This window comes from Nycticebus coucang, chromosome 4 (assembly GCF_027406575.1).
Source record: "Nycticebus coucang isolate mNycCou1 chromosome 4, mNycCou1.pri, whole genome shotgun sequence".
In the NCBI taxonomy this organism is placed as follows: domain Eukaryota; kingdom Metazoa; phylum Chordata; class Mammalia; order Primates; family Lorisidae; genus Nycticebus; species Nycticebus coucang.
The window spans coordinates 25,889,472-25,912,680 of NC_069783.1; the positions used below are offsets into that span (position 1 = coordinate 25,889,472).

General features: G+C 41.9%; 1 protein-coding gene across 2 annotated transcripts in view; it reads left to right on the forward strand.

Annotated features, from left to right (window-relative positions):
* SLC4A1AP (solute carrier family 4 member 1 adaptor protein) overlaps positions 1–5,767 on the forward strand; it is a 31,478-nt gene extending 25,711 nt beyond the window's left edge. The window contains exons 11-14 of one of the 2 annotated variants that reach the window (XM_053588438.1): positions 68–154; positions 849–916; positions 3,124–3,193; positions 5,424–5,767. In XM_053588438.1, the coding sequence (XP_053444413.1) occupies positions 68–154; positions 849–916; positions 3,124–3,193; positions 5,424–5,473 (275 nt within the window). In that variant the 3' untranslated portion in view covers positions 5,474–5,767. Of the gene's footprint in view, positions 1–67; positions 155–848; positions 917–3,123; positions 3,194–5,423 lie in introns of those variants that run through there. The other variant, XR_008379563.1, reaches the window with a different exon arrangement.
* Positions 5,768–23,209: the final 17,442 nt, after the last annotated feature.

Here is a 23,209-nt window from a genome sequence, read left to right on the forward strand (position 1 = left end):
CTTTTCTTGCTTTGCTTTCTACTATGAATTATATAATAATAACATTATTTGGTATTGCTTTTTATAGAAAACATGTCTCAACTCAGCCAGGGGGAACAGAAAAAAGATTATCAAGAGATTAACAAAACATCTTCATCACTTGAGGAACCCTCAGGCAAGTAGTACAGCTTGCTGCTCTGTACATAGGTGGCTGACTGGTTTCAAAGAGGAGGGGTTGGCAGCTAACCAGGAGGCAGCATAAAGGATGGCCTTATAGGTGTTGGGTAGATGCTACCTCCAAGCCCCTAAACAAAATTGGAAAATGTGTAAGAAGTTTGTGTTTGGCTGTCACATTTGCCTTTCTTGTACTCTTCTACCTCCTAAAGTTCCTTCCCCCTGCCCTACAAGGCATGAAGCCTTGATTCTTCCCTCTAGCTGTTCAAAGTCCTTTGCAATTTTACATCTCCCAGCATCGAGTATGTGATATCATGGGAGTGATTCCAAAACTATGAAAAGAAATTGGTTGAAAGGTTGGCCTAGTAAAAGAACTGCTTTTCTCTGGTTTTACTTGTAATGGTTAAACTGTGGACTAGTAAAATCAGCCTCATTTTCCTTTACTTTTTCACATGGTGTGATTATATTCAAGCTTATAGAATAGCCTTAGGATTCAAAAACTAGAGTTATAAGTGAAGGAAGAATTCTGTCTTCTTGATAATAGTTTTTACAGTAGTAAATGAATTTTTGAGAATTGGAGGATTATGCTGGACATCTTTTCTTCAGTACTTATATAATGTTCTCATAGGAGGAATTGCCTTTCTGTTTTACTTATACTGAAAACAACTATTGCCACTTTTTTCTTTCTTATATAGCATCAAAGAATGAATATGAGGGAAGCAGAGATGAATTGAAGAAAAAGAAATTTTGTGGTCCAAGTAAAGTAAGTATTTTACTTTTCTGGGGTTAAAAATGAACCCCTTTGTCACAGACTATATCCAGAAGCATCTTTCTTTGGAGATTAACTTAATAGAGTTCTCAACAGCCTTATCTCCTACTCTGAGAAATCCAGGTTTTCTTTCATTTTTTTATTTATTTTTTTTTTGAGGCAGAGTCTCACTTTGTCATCCTCTATAGTTGCTGTGGTGTCAAGGCTCACAATAACCTCAAACTCTTGGGCTTAAGTAATCCTCTTGCCTCAGCCTCCCAAGTAGCTGGGACTACAGATGCTTGCTACCACACCTGGCTGGTTTTAGAGATGGGGTCTTATTCCTGCTCAGCTGATCTCAAACTCCTGAGCTGAAGCTGTCTACCTGCCTGAGCCTAAGTCAGAGTGCTAGGTCTTTTATTTTTAGTTTTGAATTCTCTAATGTCTTTATTCACCCTGTTCCCTATAACCACTTACATACAAGGTACCTCTTTAATTAGCTGATTAATCTTTCACTGTACAAAGACATTTGAGTAACATATTCTTATTTTCCTCCTTTTGTTACACAAAAAGTATAATGTAATATATTGTTTATCTTAATTTTTTTAACCTATTGTGGAAATCATTCTATTAAGTGTATTGAGAGTGTCCTACTAGATGGATCTATATATTTAGCCAGTTCCCCATAGATGGATACTTTGATTCTTTCTAGTTGTTATACTACAACAGGGCTATAATGAATAATTTTCTATATACATAATTTTATGTGGATTGCTAGCTTGTGTCAGGAGGTTCCCAAGATCATGGTTAGGTTGGGTGTTTTCACACCGAGAACTCAAAGGTCTCAGCATATGGTTTTGATTGTACTTGAACTGTGATTTATTGCAGTAGAAGAATACTGGTCAAAATCAACGAAGGAAAAGGTACCTTGAGTGAAGTATGTAGGAAACCAGGCACAAGCTTCCAAGGGTCCTTGTTCAGTAGAGTTATATTGGATATGCTCAATTTTCCTAGCCATGAGTTGTGACAATATGTGTGAAATGTTGCTAACTAGGGAAGTTCTTTGGAGACTCAATGACCAGGATTTTTACTAGGGACTGATCACATAGACATTTCCTGCCTATCATATATCTAATTCCAGATTTTCAGAAAGAAAGCTGGTATTCAGCATAAACCACATTGTTTGTACAGCTGAGGCACAGTGAGCCACACTTACCAGTTAGGGTAGTAGTAATCCTCCCCACATCTAAGTCCCAGCTGCCAGACAAGGGCTCACCTTCTAAACAGACTATCAAAGGATAGTAATCAGGCTTGCCTTGTTAACTCTTTTCTGCAAGTTGTTCAAAAGGCAAATGTCGGCTCAGCCCCTGTGCCTCAAGCAGCTAAGGCGCCAGCCACATACACCTGAGCTGGCTGGCTCGAATCCAGCCCGGTCCCGCCAAACAACAATGATGTTTGCAACCAAAATAATAGCCGGGCCTTGTGGTGGGTGCCTGTAGTCCCAGCTACTTGGGAGGTGGAGGCAGGAGAATTGCTCAAGCCCAGGAATTAGAAGTTGCTGTGAGCTGTGATGTTACGGCACTCTACCCAGGGTGACAGCTTGAGGCTCTGTCTCCGAAAGAAAAAAAAAAAGCAAATGTCACATTTCCCTCTCTGTAGGTTATATCATTTAGCACTCATACTTTCAGTATAATAGCTATGCTTTTTTTTTTTTTTTTTTTAGTTTTTGGCCGGGGCTGGGTTTGAACCCACCACCAGGGGCCAGCGCCCTACTCCTTCCAGCCACAGGTGCTGCCCAATAGCTACCCTTTTTAAAGGGCTTCCCTTTCATTGGCTGAAAACCAGCTTGTTGTAGCTTTGTGGAAAAAAAAAAAAAATCAAGTTCAGAGAGAGAATGATCCCCTACATAGATGACTTATGTTGAAATCACTAGGGGAGTTCTCTCTTGGTTTTGACTGCTGGCAGGCATAGGGATAGCAATTCTTATAGTTAAAATTCTTTTGAAGGAAATAGTCCATTTTTGCTACAATTTTTGCACACTTGTAAATACTGACTACTCAAGAGGCTAAAACAGGAGAATCACTTGAGCTTAGGAGTTTGAGACTATAGTGAGCTGTGATTATGCTATGGCACTCCAGCCTGGGTGACAGAGCAAGATCCTATCAATAAAAAACACAAAAATCCATTAAAAAATATGAAATAACCCATTTTTTCCTTCGCAGCTTCCAGTAACACTTTCTTCCAAATATCCTGATGATGACCCAGACTACTGTGTATGGGTCCCACCTGAAGGTAAATTATTTTTACTTTTCTCTGTAGGATTTATTTATTTATATTTTTGAATAGGTAATATATATTTAAGATTCAAAACAAGAAAATTATAAGAGTATATATTGAAAAGTCTTCCTTTTAGTGGAACAGGTAGCTCTAAAGAGATATATCAATCAAATATAATTTGTATACACTGTTTAGCCTCTAATTCAAATAAGCAATTATTTTAAAAAAATCATTAGCCAGTCAGATTAATTTTGAATACTACCTAGATAGTTGATGGTTCTAAGAAATTATTGTTAATTTAAAAAAATATGAATGATGCTGAGTTGTATTTTTTGGAAAAGTCCTTGGCTACTGGAATATATACAAAAGTGTTCACATATGGAATGATATCGGGGACTTATCTTAAAATAATTCAGTGGTAAAGATAAGGAAAGATAGGGGAAGGGTAATAATAGATAAAACAGGATTGGCCACATTCTGATAATTATTAAAGCTGAGTGATGGCTACATGGCATTCATTGTATTTTTCTATTTACTCTTACATGTGTTTTAAGTTTTCTTTGTTCTTTCCTTTTTTTTTTTTTTTTTGAGACAGAATCTCACCCAGGCTAGAAAGATATGGCATCAGCCTAGCTCACAGCAACCTCAAACTCCTGGGTTCAAGTGGTCCTCCTGCCTCAGGCTCCTCCTGAGTAGCTATGACTACAGGTGCCTACTACAATGCCAAGCTATTTTTTTCTATTTTTAGTAGAGATGGGAGCTTGCTCTTTCTAAGCTAGTCTCAAAACTACTGAGCTCAAGGGATCCTCCTGCCTTGGCCTCCCAGAGTGCTATGATTATAATCATGAGCCACTGCTCCTGGCTTACATTTTCTTTATTAAAAGAAAGAAAAAAAAAATTCTTGCTGTGCCTCAACTACTCTTTTTTTCCCTCAGAAAACAACCAGATAGGCGGGGCTTGGTGGCTCACACCTGTAACCCTATCACTCTGGAGGTCGGGCGGATGGATCACTTTAGCTTAGGAGTTTGAGATCAGCCAGAGCAAGAGTGAGACCTGTCTCTACTAAAATAGAAAAATTAGCTAGGCATTCTGGTAGGCGCTTACAGCCCCGGCTGCCTGGGAGGCTGAGGCATGAGGGTCACTTAAGCCCAAGAATTTAAGGTTGCTGTGAGCTATGATGACGCCATTGACACTCAACCCCCAGGCGACAAAGTGAGACTCTGTCTCAAAAACAAACGAATAGATATTATCAGTTTCTTACCAATTCTTATATATGTATATATATAAATAATAGTTTAATATAGTAAATTACACATGAACTTTATGTCCACCCTGTATATATATTTTATAAAATACATATTTCACCACTTTTTATACAAAAAAATATTAGCAATACATGGAGATTCTTTCATAGCTATTTATAGATTCCTTTTTTTTGAGACAGAGCCTCAAGCTGTTGCCCTGGGTAGAGTGCTGTGGCATTACAGCTCACAGCAACCTCCAACTCCTAGGCTCAAGTGATTCTTCTGCCTCCGCCTCCCAAGTAGCTGGGACTTACAGGCACCCGCCACAACACCTGGCTATTTTTTGGTTGCAGTATCATTGTTGTTTAGCGGGCCCAGGCTGGATTCGAACCCATGGTGCCTTAGCTGCTTGAGCCACAGGCACCACGCCAGGCATCATTCTTTTTTTATAGTATGGTTGTACTTATTTAAACAGTTCCCTCAAGGGTATTTGCTATATTTCCAGTCTTTTCTCATTGTAAACAACTCTGCAATAAGTATTTCTCGTGTGTAATTTTATAATATATATAATATATAAAGTATAGGGGTACATCTATAGAAAATTTTTGTAAAAGTTAACCTGCTGTATCAAAGGTATGAACATTTTTAACGTATTATAAGTTGCATTTTATAGCAATTATAACAGTTTTATGCTGATTACATATCCCAGTAAGGCTTATGTCCCAGTATGCTCATCACAGCTTGCCTTTTCTATGGATGGAGTTTCTAATATACTTAGAAACTTAATTACTAGAAATGTTTTCTTTTTCTATGCTAATAAATGTTGGGTAAAAGTGAAAAGAGAACTGTATTTTGGAATTGTAAATAAAAAATAAAATTGCTGTCATGGAAGAAACCTCTTTATCTGTTTTCTTTTTGGCCTGCTGATGTCTACATCTCTTGTCCCTCCTGACATTGGAAGAGTAAATGTATTTCATTCTTTTTTTTATGCTCTGATCCAGGCCAAAGTGGAGATGGCAGAACCCACCTTAATGACAAGTATGGCTATTGATTGCTTCAAAATCCCAAAGGAAGACCTTGTGGACTATCTGACATGATGTTTGGGATAATATATCAAAGTGAACAGCCAGAGAAATTCAGATGATCATTTGTAAATCTCCTGACTGGCTTTTCACTTGTACTCTTGGCTTTCTAAATCTATCTAATCTATCTATCCATCTGATTCTTCTGAATTTGATATTTATATTTAAAAGTATTTGTGTATGTATGTAAAAAGAGAACCATATATTTTGAGAATGAGTAAAGTGAGGAACATGAGTCCATAAAAGTGAAAAGACAAAGATGTTTCCAATGTTGATGAAAAGTCACAGCCTCTTTCAATGAGACATACTGCTTTTCCTGAGTAATCAGGTGCTTCTGGTGGTTAGGTCGTAAGAGTCACTGAGTTAACTTTGTCAATCAACTGTCGAAATATGGGGTTATACTATCAGTGTGCCTTTGGGTGTCCCTGTCATTCTTGGGACTAAAAGTAGATTCCTACTGCCTCCAACTGTAATCTTCCTGGCAGGTGTGAGAACAGACCCTGACTAATCGGGGTATAATTAACCATTGTACCACCTCATGCCCTCAGCCATCAGTCCTGATAAAAACTGAGCCAGATGAATGTCCACAACTTGACTAGTCAGTTAGTCAAATTTCTCTTGTGGAAGGATACAAATAAAGTTGTAGAATGAAAACCTGGATTTGTTCTGCCCACATCGGGGCCTCATCTCTGGAGAGGGGAATAAAAATTCCTTTCTCTCTGGAAACAGGAAGAAATGCTAAGAGATGTTTTATTCCCTCCCCATTACATTTCCATAGAATGGAAAGCCTGAGTGAAATGATGTGGAGAGCAGTTGGGTTAGACTAATCAGCAGGCAGGAGAAATGCCGTGTCTCAGCTTGAGAGTGGATGGGGTGGACGTGTTCCTAAAGTGGATTACACATATACACAGAGGTAGGCAGGAAGCAGCAATGAGCAACTTCAGTTATCCTGACGGATGTAGGAAGTCTGGTCTGCTAAAAGTGATAAACCCTTCATCTCTCAAAAAGGAATGTTTATGTTATGAGGCTTTATAATGATGGATTTCATTTAGACCAGGCGTCCTCAAACTTTTTAAACAAGGGCCAGTTCACTGTCCCTCAGACCATTGGAGGGCCGGACTATAGTTTAAAAAAGAAAAACTATGAACAAATTCCTATGCACACTGCACATATCTTATTTTGAAGTAAAAAAACAAAACGGGAACAAATACAATCATACCGCCTCATGTGGCCCGTGGGCTGCAGTTTGAGGACCCCTGATTTTAGACCAACAGGGAAGAACTGGCTGATGATAAAAGAAGTGACAGGAATTTGGATGCAGAGTGACCATGCCATCTTTGATTAAAACAGTAGAGAAAGGTCTGAGCCAGATCATTGGGCTTCAGAGATGAAACTCGTATGGGGGTCAGGAACCTGTGGCCTTCTATTTTGACAAAATCATTTTGTTTTTATTAATACGTTTTTGTCTTTTCTTGTGTTTTTTTTTTTTTTTTTTTTTTTGCAATTTATGACCGGGGCTGGGTTTGAACCCACCACCTCTATGGGGCCAGCACCCTACTCCTTTGAGCCACAGGCGCCGCCCACTTTTTTTTTTTTTTTTTTTGAGACAGAGCCTCACTCTGTTGCATTGGGTAGAGTGCAGTGGTGTCATTGGAACTCACAACCTCAAACTCCTGGGTTTAATCAATCCTCCTACCTCAGCCTCTTGAGTAGCTGGGATTACAGTGTCTGCCACCACGCCTAGCTAATTTTTCCATTTTTAGTAGAGATAGGATCTTGTTCTTGCTCAGGCTGATCTCAAACTCTGAGCTCAAGTGATCCTTCCTTCTCAGCCTCCCTGAGTGCTAGGATTATAGGTGTGAACCTATAGGCATAAACCACCATGCCTGGTGGTGTTTTTATTTTTGAAACAAATCTAGGGTTTGTTCTATAAAATTTAGATGCATTCAAAAGGCTGCACTAGAGGACCTAGAAAGCCACTTGCGGCCTTAAGGCTGTCGGTTTCCTGATTGTATTTTGGTGTACAAAATTGTGGTTGAGAACCATGAATTTTAAATCATAACTAAAACACATCTTTGTTAATCAAAATAGGAGCCATTACAAGCAACACACTGTTGCCATTGAGAAATGAGTTTGTTACTTGGGAGGCTGAGGCAAGAGAATTGCTTAAGCCCAAGAGTTTGAGATTGCTGTGAGCTGTGATGCCATGGTACTCTACCAAGGCCGACATAGTGAGACTGTCTCAAAAAAAAAAAAAAAAAAAGAGAAATGAGTTTGTTTCTTTCTTTAGTGGAAGAATATGTGCTTTGGGATTCAACAAACCCTTGGAAAGTATTTTCTGCATGTTCATGGTTATGGAAGCGTTTTCCCTGCAAAAAGTTGCCATGATGCTTAAAGAAGGTAGGCGTCAGTTGACAAGGTCAGTGAATATGCTGCATGAGGCTGAACTTCGTAGCCCAATTCGTTCAACTTTTGAAGCATTGGTTGTGTGACATGGAGAAAAATTGGGGCCTTTCTGCTGACCAATGTTAGCTGCAGGCATTGCAGTTTTCAGTGCATCACATCAATTTCCTGAGCAGACTTTTCAGACGTAATGTTTTTAGTGGGATTCAGAAAGCTGTAGTGGTTCAAACCAGCAGCAGACCACCAGTGACCATGACCTTTTTTTGGAGCAAGTTTGGCTTTGTGATGTGCTTTCAAGGTTTCTCTCAGTCCATTCACTGAAGGAGTCATCATTGGTTGTCCTATAAAACCCACTTTTCATTACATACCACAATCTGATCAAGAAATGGTTCACTTTGTTGCATAGAATCAGAGAAGACTAGGCTTGAAAATGACAATTTCCCAGCACAGTGGCTCATGTCTGTACTGCTAGCACTCTGGGAGGCCGAGGTGGGTGGATTGCTTGAGCTCAAAAATAGCCAGGCTTTGTGGTGGGCATCTGTAATTCTAGCTACCTGGGATGCTGAGGCAAGAGGATCGCTTGAGCCCAAGAGTTTGAGGTTGCTGTGAGCTATGATACCATGGCACTCTACCCAGGGCAATTTTTTTTTTTTTGACACAGATACTCTCAAATAAATAACGATTGCTCTAATTTTCTGTCAGTTCATGAGGTACCCACTTATCAAGCTTTTTCACCTTTCCAATTTGCTTCAAATGCTGAATGACCATAGAAGGGTCAATGTTGAGTTCTTTAGCAACTTCTGGAGCTGTTAGAGGATCAGCTTTGATGGTTGCTCAATGGCCAGCCGCTCTGCTCCTCATTTTCACGGCTCTCTCGTCTCCTTTGCAAAACTTCCTGAGCCACCACCGTACTGTAGGTTCATTAGCAGTTCTTGAACCAAATGTGTTGTTGATGTCCTGAGTTGTCGCCCTCTTGAACTTGAATAAGATTGCTTGAGTTTGCGGGCGGCGCCTGTGGCTCAAGGAGTAGGGCGCCAGTCCCATATGCCAGAGGTGGCGGGTTCAAACCTAGCCCTGGCCAAAAACCAAAAAAAAAAAAGATTGCTTGAGTTTGCTTCTTGTCTAACATCATTCTCATAGTCCGAAATAAATATAAACAGCAGGTAATAAGTCATTATCAAAAAAACAAAATTAGGAGGCAGCACCTGTGCCTCAAGGAGTAGGGTGCCAGCCCCATATGCCAGAGGTGGCGGGTTCGAACCCAGCCCCAGCCAAAAACTGCAACAACAACAAAAAATAAATAAAATGAGAAATGCTCATTAAAATTATGTACTAACATAACCACATTAATGTAAGAATGTAGTGTCAAATGGCAGATTTCAATAATGCAAAAACTGCACTTATTCTGCACCAAGCTAATACATGGGACCCTAATACTTGATCAGGTAAAAATATACTTGCTGGTGGTTGAAGTGAAGCAAAGAGATTGGAGCTCTACACAATCCCCCCCACCCCTCATTCTACCCTCACAGTCCTCACAGTGTACCTGAGGAACCCTGGGGGCTCCACAGAATATAGTCAGCTAGAGGAGGGCAGATTCGTAAATATTTGGGGGGAGGTAGGTGTGGTCCCAGGTCTAGAGGTGCTGAAAGCAAATAGTACTCCATATGCCAAAATAAAACCTAAATATGTAGCTTGTAAAGTTGACATCAGTGGTCAGTGGACTTGGTTTAAGATATCTGCATATGAATATTAGCCCGCTTTTACTAAATACGAGATTGGGCACATCACTTAAATTCCTTGAGTTTCTGTTCTGTCATCTGTGAAGCAGGGACAGTAAAGATTCCTGCTCTTGCAACCCTCAGATTTGTTGTAAGGATCAGATGAGACAGTGTAGGTCAGCAGTTCTCAACTTGTGAATCGTGATGCCTTGGACTATTAAAGGTTCGCGGCATTAGGAAGGTTGAGAACCACTGGTGTAGGTGAATGTGGTTTACAGGGCTTTACAGTTGTTAGTAGTTGTTAGTACAAAAAAAGGGATAGAGGGCGGTGCCTGTGGCTCAAGGAGTAGGGTGCCGGTCCCATATGCCGGAGGTGGAGGGTTCAAACCCAGCCCTGGCAAAAAACCACACACACACACACACACACACACACACACACAAAAGGGATAGATCATAACATCTGAGCCTGATTTTCCTCATCTATGAAAAAGAGGTAGGATTAGATCAATGATTCTCAGCTGGCTGCATATTAGAATTGCCTAGAGAAGTTTTTTTTTTTTTGGAGACGAGAGTCTCAGTTTGTCATCCTCAGTAGAGTACTGTGGCATCATAGCTCACAGCAACCTCAAACTCTCGGGCTCAAGTGATTCTTTTGTCTCAGCCTCCCAGGTAGCTGGGACTATAGCGCCTGCCACAAACGCCTGGCTATTTTTTTTTTTTTATGTAAATGGGGGTCTCTTTCTTACTCAGGCTGGACTTGAACCTGTGAGCTCAGGCAATCCATCCACCTCGGCCTCCCAGATTGTTAGGATTGCAGGCATGAGCCACTATGCACAGCTAGAAGAGAATTTTTTAAAATATTGAATTCTAATACTTGGATCTCAGCTCAGACCAATGTAATAAGAATTTCTGAGTTTTTTTTGCATTCCAGGTGATCACAATTGTCTACCTCATGGTGGAAAACCTCTTGAGCATTTTTTATTTAGTAAACTTTTTCTGGTAAGGGCCATATATTTTAGGCTTTGCAAGCCATGCAGTCTTTTGAAACCACCCAGCTTGCTGTTGTAGTACCAATGGAGTTGACAGTATACAAATGAGTGAGTGTGACTGTGTTCCTATAAGTATTTATTTAGAAAAACAAGTGGCAGGCCAAATTTGGCCCACAGGCTATAGTTGGCCAACCCGTGCTCTAGAACAATTCATCTTCAAGGTCTCATCTGGCTCACAATGTGCTTTATAACATCTTTGAAAAATAATGTTTATCCTTATTCATGGATATTTGAAGACTATTCAAAACTAATCTCCTGCAACTACATGGTTTGCAATTTTATGGTTATCAGAAATTAAGGTAAATCCATTTTCTTTTTATCAGAAACTAAAGTAAGGTTATTAGTTGTGGGGAAAAAATGTTTTGTTACTATGGGAATATAATGTGTTAACTGTAAGCAAGCTGACCCTGGTCGGCCCTCGTGGCCTCTGCAAGAGTTCTGTATTACATCTGCCTGTTTGTTTATTTATTTGAGACAGAGTCTCACTTTGTCGCCCTTGGTAGAGTGCTGTGGTGTCACAGCTCACAGCAACCTCAAACTCTTGGGCTTAAGTGATTTTCTTGCCTCAGCCTCCCAACTAGCTGGGACTACAGGCACCCACCACAATGCCCGGCTATTTTTTTTGTTATTATTGTTGTTTAGCAGGCCCTGGCTGAGTTTGAACCTGCTAGCCCTGGTGCATGTGGCTGGCGCCCATCCACTGAGCTACGGGCACCACCCCCTGCTTGTATATTTAAAGACAAATGGGTAGCCACAGGGGTGTCAATGATGGTGAAATGATTGACTTTGGGTTTTTGTTTGTTTGTTTTTGGAGACAGGGTCTCACTTTGTTGCCCAGGTACTAGGGCAGTGTCATCATAACATAGCTCACTGTAACCTCAAACTCCCACGCTGCAGTGATCCTCCTGCCTCAGCCTGCTGAGTAGCTGAGAATACAAAAATGTGCCACCATGCCCAGCTAATTTTTCTATTTTTTTGTGGAGACGTGGTCTCAATACGTTGTTCGGGCTGGTCTCAAACTCCTGACCTCAAGGAGTCCTCCTGTCATGACTTCTTAAAGTGCTAGGATTACAGTTGTGAGCCACTGTCCAGCTTGGGTTTGGATTTTTTTTTGAGACTGAGTCTCACTATGTCGCCCTTGGTAGAGTGCTATGGTGTCACAGCTCCCAGCAACCTCAAACTCTTGGGCTTAAGCAATTCTCTTGCCTCAGCCTTCCAAGTAGCTGGGACTACAGGTGCCCACCACAATGCTGGGCTATTTTTTTTGGTTGCAGTTGTCATTGTTGTCTAGCTGGCCCAGGCCAGGTTTGAACCTGCCACCCCCAGTGTATGTGGCTGGTGCTGTAGCCACTGTGCTGTCGGCACTGAGCCTGGGTTTGGATTTTTAAAAGAATGCTCAAACTGTAGTGTGGAAGAAGGATAGAAGAAGGCTAGAGGATGCAGGAAGACCAGTTAGCAGTCTGCAGCTAACTGGTGAGAGATTGTGGTGGCTTGAATGAAGTGGAGGTTGAAAGGGAGAGAGGTGAATGGAATCCAACACAATTTGTAAAAGTGGAATTGTCTAAGACTGGGTGATGGGTTGTTTGAGGGTGAAGGAGAAGGAATCTGACTTGATTCCTAGATTGCTAGCTTGTGGGTCTGAATGGATGATAGGTCACTGAGGTAAAGGAAGCACTGGAGGAGGACAGGGGTGGAGATGGAGAAGTTCTAAGTTCAATTTTGGACAAGTTGAACTTGATGTCCCTTTGAGACATCTAATTAAAGATGTCACGAAAGCAGTTTGGATATATAGGTCTGGATCTTGGAAAAGAGGGCTGGAGAGGGCAGTGCCTGTGGCTCAGTCGGTAAGGCGCCGGCCCCATATACCGAGGGTGGCGTGTTCAAACCCGGCCCCGGCCATACTGCAACAACAAAAAAATAGCCGCGCGTTGTGGCGGGCGCCTGTAGTCCCAGCTACTCGGGAGGCTGAGGTAAGAGAATCGCTTAAGCCAAGGAGTTGGAGGTTGCTGTGAGCTGTGTGAGGCCACGGCACTCTACCAGGGGCCATAAAGTGAGACTCTGTCTCTACAAAAAAAAAAAAAAAGAGGGCTGGAGAACAGTTCCTGGGGGCCAGGGGAAGGAGTGTTGCTGGGTACCATTAGATGAGGTTGAAACCAAGTGACACACAGGAATTTTGCAGACAGACCCCAGTCTTGGAAAGCTGATCACCCTGTCTTTGGTACAGGGAGCAAAAATTTTCCTGGCTATGATACTCATATATTAGAGGCAAAGAAGTGAAATAGATGTACCACAGTGAGGAACATTTTAGAGAAAAACCATCAAGGGTATGTATTTAAGATTAAAACCAGTTTCTTTGTACATTTTGGGAATTTTCCAGGAGCTCAAAACTTACCTAGAAAGCCAAAACTTTCTTAATTATTCTTTTTTTAAAATTTTTATTTTTTTTTATTAAATCATAGCTGTGTACATAAATGCAATCATGGGGTACAATGTGCTGGCTTTATATACAATTTGAAGTATTTTCATCAAACTGCTTAACATAGCCTTCACAGTATTTTCTTAGTTATTGTGTTAAGAAATTTATATTCTTCCCAGCTGCTCGGGAGGCTGAGGCAAGAGAATCGCTTAAGCCCATGAGTTGGAGGTTGCTGTGAGCTGTGTGAGGCCACGGCACTCTACTGAGGGCCATAAAGTGAGACTCTGTCTCTACAAAAAAAAATAAATAAATAAATAAATAAAAAAAAAAAGAAATTTATATTCTACATTCAGTAAATTTCGCATGTACCTGTAGGTGTGGTCCCACCGATTCCCTCTCTCCCCTCATCCTCCCTCCTCCCCTCCCCTCCCTCTCCCCTTTCCCCATATTCTTGGGCTATAATTGGGTTATAGCTTTCATACGAAAGCTATAAATTGGTTTCATAGTAGGGCTGAGTACATTGGATACTTTTTCTTCCATTCTTGAGATACTTTGCTAAGAAGAATATGTTCCAGCTCCATCCATGTAAACATGAAAGAGGTAAAGTCTCCATCTTTCTTTAAAGCTGCACAATATTCCATGGTGTACATATACCACTATGTTGGCGTGGATGTAGAGAAAAGGGAACACTTCTACACACTTCTACACTGCTGGTGGGAATGCAAACTAATACTTTCCTTTTGGAAAGATGTTTGGAGAACACTTAGGGATCTAAAAATAGACCTGCCATTCGAGCCTACAATTCCTCTACTAGGTATATATCCAGAAGACCAAAAATCACATTATAACAAAGATATTTGTACCAGAATGTTCATTGCAACCCAAGTCATAATTGCTAAGTCATGGAAGAAGCCCAAGTTCCCATCGACCCATGAATGGATTAATAAATTGTGGTATATCTCAACTATTTTTTATTTAAAATTTCCATAATAATATCAGCTAAGACTTATTTAGTGCCTGGCACTGTGCTAACTACTTTGTATAGATTCGCACTTAATATTCAAAACAGTTCAGTGAGGTAGCTACTATAATTTCCTTCTGTTACACATTTGAGGAAACTGAAGCAGTGGAGGTTAAAATTCTGTTTGAAGCCATTCAGTAGTCTGTGAATTAGAGTGGACCACAGCAGTCTAATTTCTGTGTCTTCTCTTAATCCCCTAGTATATTCCCTTTTTTTTTTTTGCCACAGTCTCACTTATCACCCTAGGTAGAATGCCATGGCATCATAGCTCACAGCAACCTCAAACTCTTGCGCTCAAGAGATCCTTTTGCCCCAGCCTCCTGAGTAGCTGGGAATGTAGGTGTCTGCCACATCACCCAACTAGTTTTTCTATTTTTAGTAGACTATTTTTGCTCAGGCTGCTCTTGAACTCCTGTGCTCAGGCAGTCCACCCACCTTGACCTCCCAGAGTGTTAGGATCATAGGCATGAGCCACCTCTTGGGCTTTTTTTTTTAGAGACAGGGTCTCTGTTGCCTAGGCCAGACTGTTGTGGCATCAGCCTAGCTCACAGCAACCTCACACTCCTGGGCTCAAGCAATCCTCTTGCCTCAGTTTCTTAAGTGCCTGGGACTAGAGGGGACATGGAGACAGCATCTCGCTCTTGCTCAGGCTGGTCTGGAACTCCTGAGCTCAGGGGATCCCTCTGCCTCAGCCTCCCAGGTGCTAGGATTACAGGTGTGAGCCACTGTGCCCAGCCTGCTTTAATTTTTGTTAATAGACTTTATTTTAAAAAATAGTTTTAGCAGTTTTAAGTTCACAGCAAAATTGAGCAGAAAGTACAACTGGTATTAGTGGGAAACTTTTTATTTTTTTGTAGAGACAGAGTCTCACTTTATGGCCCTCAGTGGAGTGCCATAGCCTCACACGGCTCACAGCAACCTCCAACTCCTGGGCTTAAGCGATTCTCTTGCCTCAGCCTCCCGAGTAGCTGGGATTACAGGTGCCCGCCACAACGCCCGGCTATTTTTTGGTTGCAGTTTGGCCGGGGCCGGGTTTGAACCCGCCACCCTCGGTATATGGGGCCGGCGCCTTACCGACTGAGGCACAGGCGCCACGGAAACTTCTTATACCAAATGTTTTCCACTATCAAAGTCCCACCAGAGTTACAGTCAAACCTACAGTGACACATTGTCACCCAACCTCCACAGTTCACATTAGGATTCACTCTTCCTGTTGTACATTCAATGGGTTTTGCCGAATGTCTAAGGACACGTATTCACCATTTATAGCATACAAAATATAGTTTTACTGCCCTAAAAATTCTGTGTGCTCTGCCTCTTCACCCTTCCCTCCTCTCTAGCCCCCAGCAGGCACTGATCTTTTTAATATATCTGTAGTTTTGCTTTTTCCAAAATGTCATGTAGTTGGATACTGCCTTGATTTTTAAGAATTCCCTGCAGAATTAAACAGACTTCAGAGAACATTCTTTAACTTTTTATTATTAAAAACACCTTTTATTCCTAAAATTAAAGCTATTGAGAAAAATATATAAAGAGCATTACAGTCACTTTAAGGATATTTACAGAACAAGAAGGAATGAAGCACGGGCAAAAAAAAAATTACATGCATAAAACTTAGCATCACCATAACATGACTACTGTCAAGATTCTGATCATTTTTAGTTGGACATTAGAACTTCATTTTGAAACTTCATCAGCTAAAGTCCAATCTCCATTAAGTCCAGACTTTGTCATTGTATTGTAAAGAAAAGAACATTAGCCCCAAATTCAAAGATCCGTGCCATGTGTCTCTTACCCTTAGTCGCTTCATAACCCTGAGCAAGTCATGAGAGTAATTGGATGACTAGAGGGCACCTTCAGAATCAGTCTAACCCTTGGTCTAAAGGCGAAGAAACCAAGGCCCTGCCAGTTCCAGTCACCACTTACTCTCTGGAGCCCCAGTATAGTGACTGCTGGTACACAGGCTTTCCCTTAACTGGAAAATGGAGGTTAAATACTTGCTTTGGCCATCATCAAGGATGGTGGAAAGGATAAAATAATGCATACAAAAACATTTTGAATACCATAATTTGCTATGCAATTGTTAATGTATTGTCTATTCCCTGTTAATTTTTTCCTTGTCTTTCCTTATGCCTTTTCCTCAGGGGTAGAGGTGGTTTTCCCAGTGCCTTCTCCAGCCTCTCTCCTACAAGTGTGGAGTTGGGGTTACTATAAGTATCCCACACTCCTCTCCTAGAGTTGTTGTATATAGCTTGGCTCCTAATTAGACTACACTGTCAACTTCTTTTTAGAGATAGAAGATGTATTTCTTACATTGCATTTTTTGGGGAGTATATTCAAATATACATATTCCCTTAAAAAGGTCATTATTTTGTGTAGTTTTTTTTTTTTTTTTGAGGAGGGATACTTAAATTTTGTTTTGTTTTGTTTTCTTGGAACAGAATTCACCAGACAGACTGGCATGGGTGACTTCTGGGCAATAGTATCTAATGGCAACAACAGTAACAGCAACAAACAAATGAAAGTGACCGGCATCACCAAAACTTTGCAAAGTCAAAATGAGAGCAAAGAGATATTAATTTAAGACTCTCATCTCCTTCCCTTCCTAGAATCAAAACTCCTTGAGAACAGGGACTGTTCTAGCTACAGTGCCTGGCACTTTCTACTGTTTATTGAGTGCCTGCTATAAATATTTTTACTGGAATCATCCCAATCCAGGGTAGGAATTATAAAGCCCAGCTATATCCTTAAAGTTCAAGCCCTTGCCCATTACTGCTTCACTGGAACTGAAGGGAGCTCGCTCTTTTGGGATATATGACACAGTTTCCCACAGACTTTGAAACTGGTAGCCACAGCCTGAGATCTGTTGCTTTGCCATTGAAATGTTGCCACCTCCCAGATAGAGTGTGACAAGTGGCCAGCAGCTGTGGATGGCTTCCTGAGAGTGTGGGAGCCAGACGGAAGCCTGCCAGCCCTGCGACAAGCAAAAGCAGGAATCAAAGGCTCCAGCGGGAAAGGGGAGTTGAGTTCCCATACAGGGTTTGGTCCAACCAGATGCTGGACTGCTGGGAAATGACATAAAATGTTTCTTGACCTTTAAGGAATAGGTCCCAGCATCAAACTAATACCGTCTCATCTTGTGACAGGCCGCTCTTTGATCCCGAGACTCCTCACTTGATGTAGGTATTGAGGACAGTTTTCCAGATTTCTTCTCTGGTCTCTGAAAGGCCTTGCCCTGATTTGGTATTAGAGGTTTGGCACACCACAGTCCAGGGTGGAACTGAGACTTCTATCCAACAGGAGATTGGACGTCTTCCCCCATCTCTACTAGGACCTGGCATTGCTGAAGCCAGTTGGAGGACTCAGCATGTGAGGGGGCAGAGGTTCCCATCAAGGGTAGCTCGGGCTCCTTCAGTCCCCAATATTTTAATTTCCCCGTGTAGAGGTTTTAGGATCTGTGCCCCTGCATTGCCCACTGCCCCTGACTGCTCACAGGCCTCCCCTGGTCTGCTGTATCAGTGCTCCTCCTCACATGTCTAACGTGTCCCTGAGCAGAATCCCTTGCCCGGAAATCTCAGGATGTTCTGTAATATCCACAAGGTGAGGTCTAAATTCCTTTGAGGCTTTAAACTCCTTACCATAGGGTTCCCTTACTTTTCCATCAAGATGACTCCATGAATGTCCTTGTCCCTCCTTTTCTGCCACCTGATGAAGAATACTTGTTACTCCATTATTTGCCCCAAACATACCTTTTGTTTTTTCTCCTCCCTCTCTTCTTGATCAAGCCTTGCTGTATAGGCCTTGAGCCTCAATTTCCTTATTATTAAATAGAGAAAATAATACCTCCCCAGTGGTATCGTTGTAGAGATTAAATAACTCAAATATCTACAAAACCTTTAGCTCTACTCAACACATAATTGACCCCCTCCCCAAAATTATAGTTGTTATTAGTATCATCATGGTCTCCCTTATGTTTGCTAGGTAAGGTCTTACTTTCTCTCTTTTTTGAATAGACTATATTTTAGAGCAGTTTTAGGTTCACATCAAGGTTGAGTGGAGGGCACAGAGATTTTTCATTATTCCCTGCCCCCTCTCACGTGTATAATCTGCTCTATTATCACCTTCCCTCACCAAATGGTACCTTTGTCATTATTGATGAACATATGCAGACACCATCACTAAACCCACAGCTTACCTTAGGGTTCCCTCCTGGTGGCGTACATGCCATGGGTTTGGACAGATGTTTAATGTCATGTATCTATTATTGTAGTATCATGCAGGTAAAGGTAGTTTCACTGCCCTAAAAATCCTGTGTTCCATCTACTCGTCCCTTCCTCTCTTAGGTCCTTCTCGTTTTTAAGACATTCAGCTTGCATCTCACTACCTTTAGTGACCCTTGTGTTGTCACTAATTCCTTTTTCTCCACCATCCTGTAGCACTTTATTTCAACTTCCATTAGAGCCCTTACTCCAGTGGTGTGACGACCCACCACTTGGGTTATTTATGTTTGTAAGTTTTATGAGTTCTTAAGGATAAGAACTATATATCTTTTTTTTTTTTTTTTTTTTGTGGAGACAGAGTCTCACTTTATGGCCCTCGGTAAAGTGCTGTAGCCTCACATAGCTCACAGCAACCTCCAACTCCTGGGCTTAAGCTATTCTCTTGCCTCAGCCTCCCGAGTAGCTGGGACTACAGGCGCCTGCCACAACGCCTGGCTATTTTTTGGTTGCAGTTTGGCCGGGGCCGGGTTTGAACCAGCGACCCTCGGTATATGGGGCCAGCGCCTTACTGACTGAGCCACAGGTGCCACCCGGAACTATATATCTTATTTTGTGGCCTGTCCATGGCACCTACTAGTTCACAAAACAGGTGCTCGGTTAATTGTTGGTTTCAATGTATGAGAGTTTGGAGGACAGGTCTAGTCCCAGCTCTTCCTATCTTCATGTTTTTCTTTTCTTTTTTTTTTTTTTTGGCCGGGGCTGGGTTTGAACCCGCCACCTTTGGCATATGGGACCGGCACTCTACCCCTTTGAGCCACAGGCGCCGCCCTATCTTCATGTTTTTCTGTCAGAAAAGGAACACTGCATATCTGCCTTCAATTCTAGGACCTTATTCCATACCAGCTGGACAATCTAGGCACTGGCCATTTTAGCATGGCTAATCTAGACAGAAGGAGGCCTGAACTCCTGTCCTAATTGGGGCAAAATCAGGCAAGAACGACCCCTTCCCATCAGGGAGCTCTGCATTCCAGCAGCTGGCTTTAATTTGCTGTTAAATTTTCTGCTGGCCCTGGAAAATCCTGATCTTGAGGACTGGCTCCAGTTTCCTCAGATCTGTCTTCCTTTGTCACGCACACCCATGAGAGATCAGTGCAACCCTGGCAGGGAGTGACCACAAGGGGGCAGTAAGAATCCGTTACAGTGCAGTCGACTTGCCCGTAGGCAGAAAGAAAATAGTTTTTACTGCAGAAAAAAAAGAGAAAGAATCAGATAAAAAGCAATACTGTGAAAAAGTTGAGAGCAGCAAATTGGTTTAGCTCACCAACATTCCTGGGCCCTGGATCTGGAAGCAGCAAGTTAGTGGGGACACTGGATAAGCCCCCAGGGTGCTACCTCTTTCCTCTCAAGTTTCTGACCCTGAGAAAGTCATTCTCTATTACCATGCAGATATTCTATGGAGGAATTTATTATATTACAGCCTTACAGTTTACAGAGGATTTTTCACACCCATTTTTTTATCTGAATCTCCTGTCAATCTTTTTTTTTTTTTGAGACAAGACTCTCGCTCTTCTCACCCTGGGTAGAGTGCCCGGGTGTCATATCTCAGAGCAACCTCAAACTCTTGGGCTTGAGTGATCCTATGGCCTCGGTCTCCCGAGTAGCTGGGACTACAGGTTTTTGCCATAATGCCTGTCTAGTTCTTTTTTTTCTTTCTATTTTTAGTAGAGACGGGGTTCTCGCTCTTGCTTAGGCTGGTCTCAAACTCCTGAGCTCAAGTGATCCACTTGCCTTGGCCTCCCAGGGTGTTAGGATTACAGGCAATCAACTTACAAGGTAACTGAGGCTGGAAACATGAAGTGACTTGTTCAAAGCCATACTGTGGTGGAAGGAACTAAGACCATCTCTGAGTTTGATTTCAGAACTTTTGCTTATTCCTTCCAGTTTTCAGTTGTTTATGTTTGTAAGCTTAGTGAGTTAAGAGCAAAGACTATATCTGATTCATTTTTGTACCCTCAGGTGGTACCCATTAATTTTTAGGACTGTGGGTGAGTGTGTTGTTTAAGGTCCTGTCCCTTAAGAGTTGAATCCCATGATCTAGCTCTTATTCTCCATGATTCAGTAATTCAGTGAACTTGAGGCATAGCCCTAACAAAGACAGTGGTAGCTGGGAGGGATCCTACCAGATGAGCACTTCAGGGAGATGATGCATCCTTAGTAATTCAAGGAGGGTGTAAGACAGTTTTCCAAAGTGTGCACTTGTATCCCTTGGCGTCGTGAGAGTTGACTTGGGGGATGAGGATAAAAATGCTTAATTGTAGTAGCTATCCATATAAATACATATAAATATTATGTGTGTAGTAAATATATACTAAAATATTTACTCATACTTACACATGTATTGTTTAAAATGAGGCCAACTTTTAAAGTGAGTTTAAGGAAAAAATAAACAATCGTGTGGCGGTATTCAACACAGCAAAAAGCATGAAGCAGGTGTACCAATGACAAGTTCAACTGAGGGAGGAAAATGTAACAAAACTAATTAGTCACAAAACTAATGTCATGTCTGGTCCTGTCACTCTTAAGCCATTTAACCCTGATGAAGCTACTAACTGTAAATGAGCCTGTTTCTTCATCTGGGAAGTCAGAAAAGAATTCCTGCCCTCCTCAACTCAGACTATGTGAAGCATGTTGAAGCCTGGAACACACCATGCAAATGTCTGCTGGTGCTAACATCCCAATTCCCTCTTTTACCAAGGTCTGTCCAGAACCTCCTCTTTACTACCACTGAGAATGTCTCCTATTTAGCCTCTATTTCCCAGGATCCCAAGGACTGAATCCAATTCAGTTTATTGCCCACACCTGAGCCGGCCATTTTGAGGGTAGGGAGGTGGGGGTGGGGAGCTGGAGAAATCCTGAAATCAGTCTGGGAACATGTCCCAACATATGTCACTGTTTGCTTTGTCATCCTAATTCAATGACCTCATACAAGGAAGGGAGGGAGCAGAAGGAGCTGTTCTCTTCCAGATACCTAAGGAGGCTTCTGACATCTACTGTTTTCCTTGGCACGAGAAGAGCAGGCACTGGGCTGTGATTTTTAAGGTCTGAGCTAATCTTGGAAGTGAAGGAGAACAGAACCTCCTACAGCTGGCCAGACTTCACTTCTTGAGGAGCTGCCTTGACCCAAGGGACAGAGGGGGCTGGAATGGGCATCAGAATCCAGGCTGCTGCCCTTGCTCCTTGGAGGGGCTCCGGACACATAGCCCTATCCTCAAGACCTCACTAATCTTAGTGCTAAGAATGCTAAAAATGGGCATGCTGCCCAGTTAGGGAGAAAGAGCCTAAGGCTAAGACAGCTCCTGAACTAGCCTAGCTCTCATGGGACATCCAACTGGAGTTGACAGAGGCTTCGACGACCACAGGGGCCAGAGAATAATCCTCCTCACATGCTTATCCATTCAATGAATACTTTCTGAGCACCTACTACACAGTACCACGCCTTTTGGAGAAATGAGGTAGCTGTGGGTATCAAAGGCCAGATAAGACCTTGGAGCAGTGATTTTCAACCAGTGTGGTGTGCTGTGAGAGGATCTTGGGTGTGTTGTAAAATTTTTAAAAGATTGTTAATTAAATTGTTTTTGAAAGAAGTTCAAAGCACAGTTCTTTTTTTACCCTTTTATTTTGATCAACATAAGTGTGCCGCAGAAGTTTAACTATAGGCTCAAGTGTGCCATGAGACTAAAAAGGTTGAAAAACATCTTCTATCCTTATCCCACTCCCTCTACCATCCTGAACTTAATTAAGGTTTATTTTATTTTATTTTATTGAGACAGAGTCTCACTTTGTTGCCCTTGGTAGAATGCTGTGGCATCAAAGCTCACAGCAACCCCCAAATCTTGGACTCAAGTGATTCTCTTGCCTCAGCCTTCTGAGTAGCTGGGACTACAGGCGCCCACCACAATGCCCAGCTATTTTTAGAGACAGGGTCTCGCTCTTGCTCAGGCTGGACTTGAACCCATGAGCTCGGCTATCCACCCGCCTCAGCTCTCAGAGTGTTAGGATTACAGGCGTGAGCCACCGCACCTGGCCTCTTAATTAAGGTTTAAATAAATTATTTTGTCGGCCAAAAAAATTAGAATTTATTAATTGTTCATTTCCAAGTTACTGGTAATCAAGTATTTATCTAACTATAAATACTTCTGATCAAGATGAGATAATCCAGTCAGATAAAAGCAAAGAAATTCAGCATTTTGGCTATCCTGTTTATCCTGGTTGGGCTTTGTAAAAATTTTAAAAGTAACTAGCAGGCTATCTGGGGAGTCAGTTCAAGGTTTTAGAGATGGTGATGTAACAGCTGGGTTTTGAAGGATAAGGAAGAGTTCACACGCAGAGACAAAGAAAGACTGAGGTGGGCAGATGGGCAGAACAATCCAGGTGCTAGTCCCAACACCTCCATCCCCAGGCCAACCAACTGAATCAGGCTGTGGCTTGAATTTAGTAGGTAGAAGCCAGGGTTTTGGAATGGAACTTATGAGAGTAGAGATAAGAGCCAGAAATCGTATAGTTGAATGTTCCAGTCTTTCCATATCATAGTCCTGAAGAAATGGAGTCAGGAAATCCCATTGAAGTCTCTGTGGTTCCCAAGGGCAGGAGGAGACAGGAACACAGCAAAGGGTAAGCCAAAATTCTGCCCCAGAGCTGGCTTGAAACCTGTCTCCCACCCTGGCTGCCCCACCCCTTAGTTCCAAGAGCAAACCATTTATTTTCTGATTTTAAAAATTGGCTCATCTCACAAATGTTCCAGAGTCAGAACAAGCTGTGCCATGGCTGAAACAAACCTGTTGAACAAATAAACAAGGCAGGCTGCGGGCCTGGGGA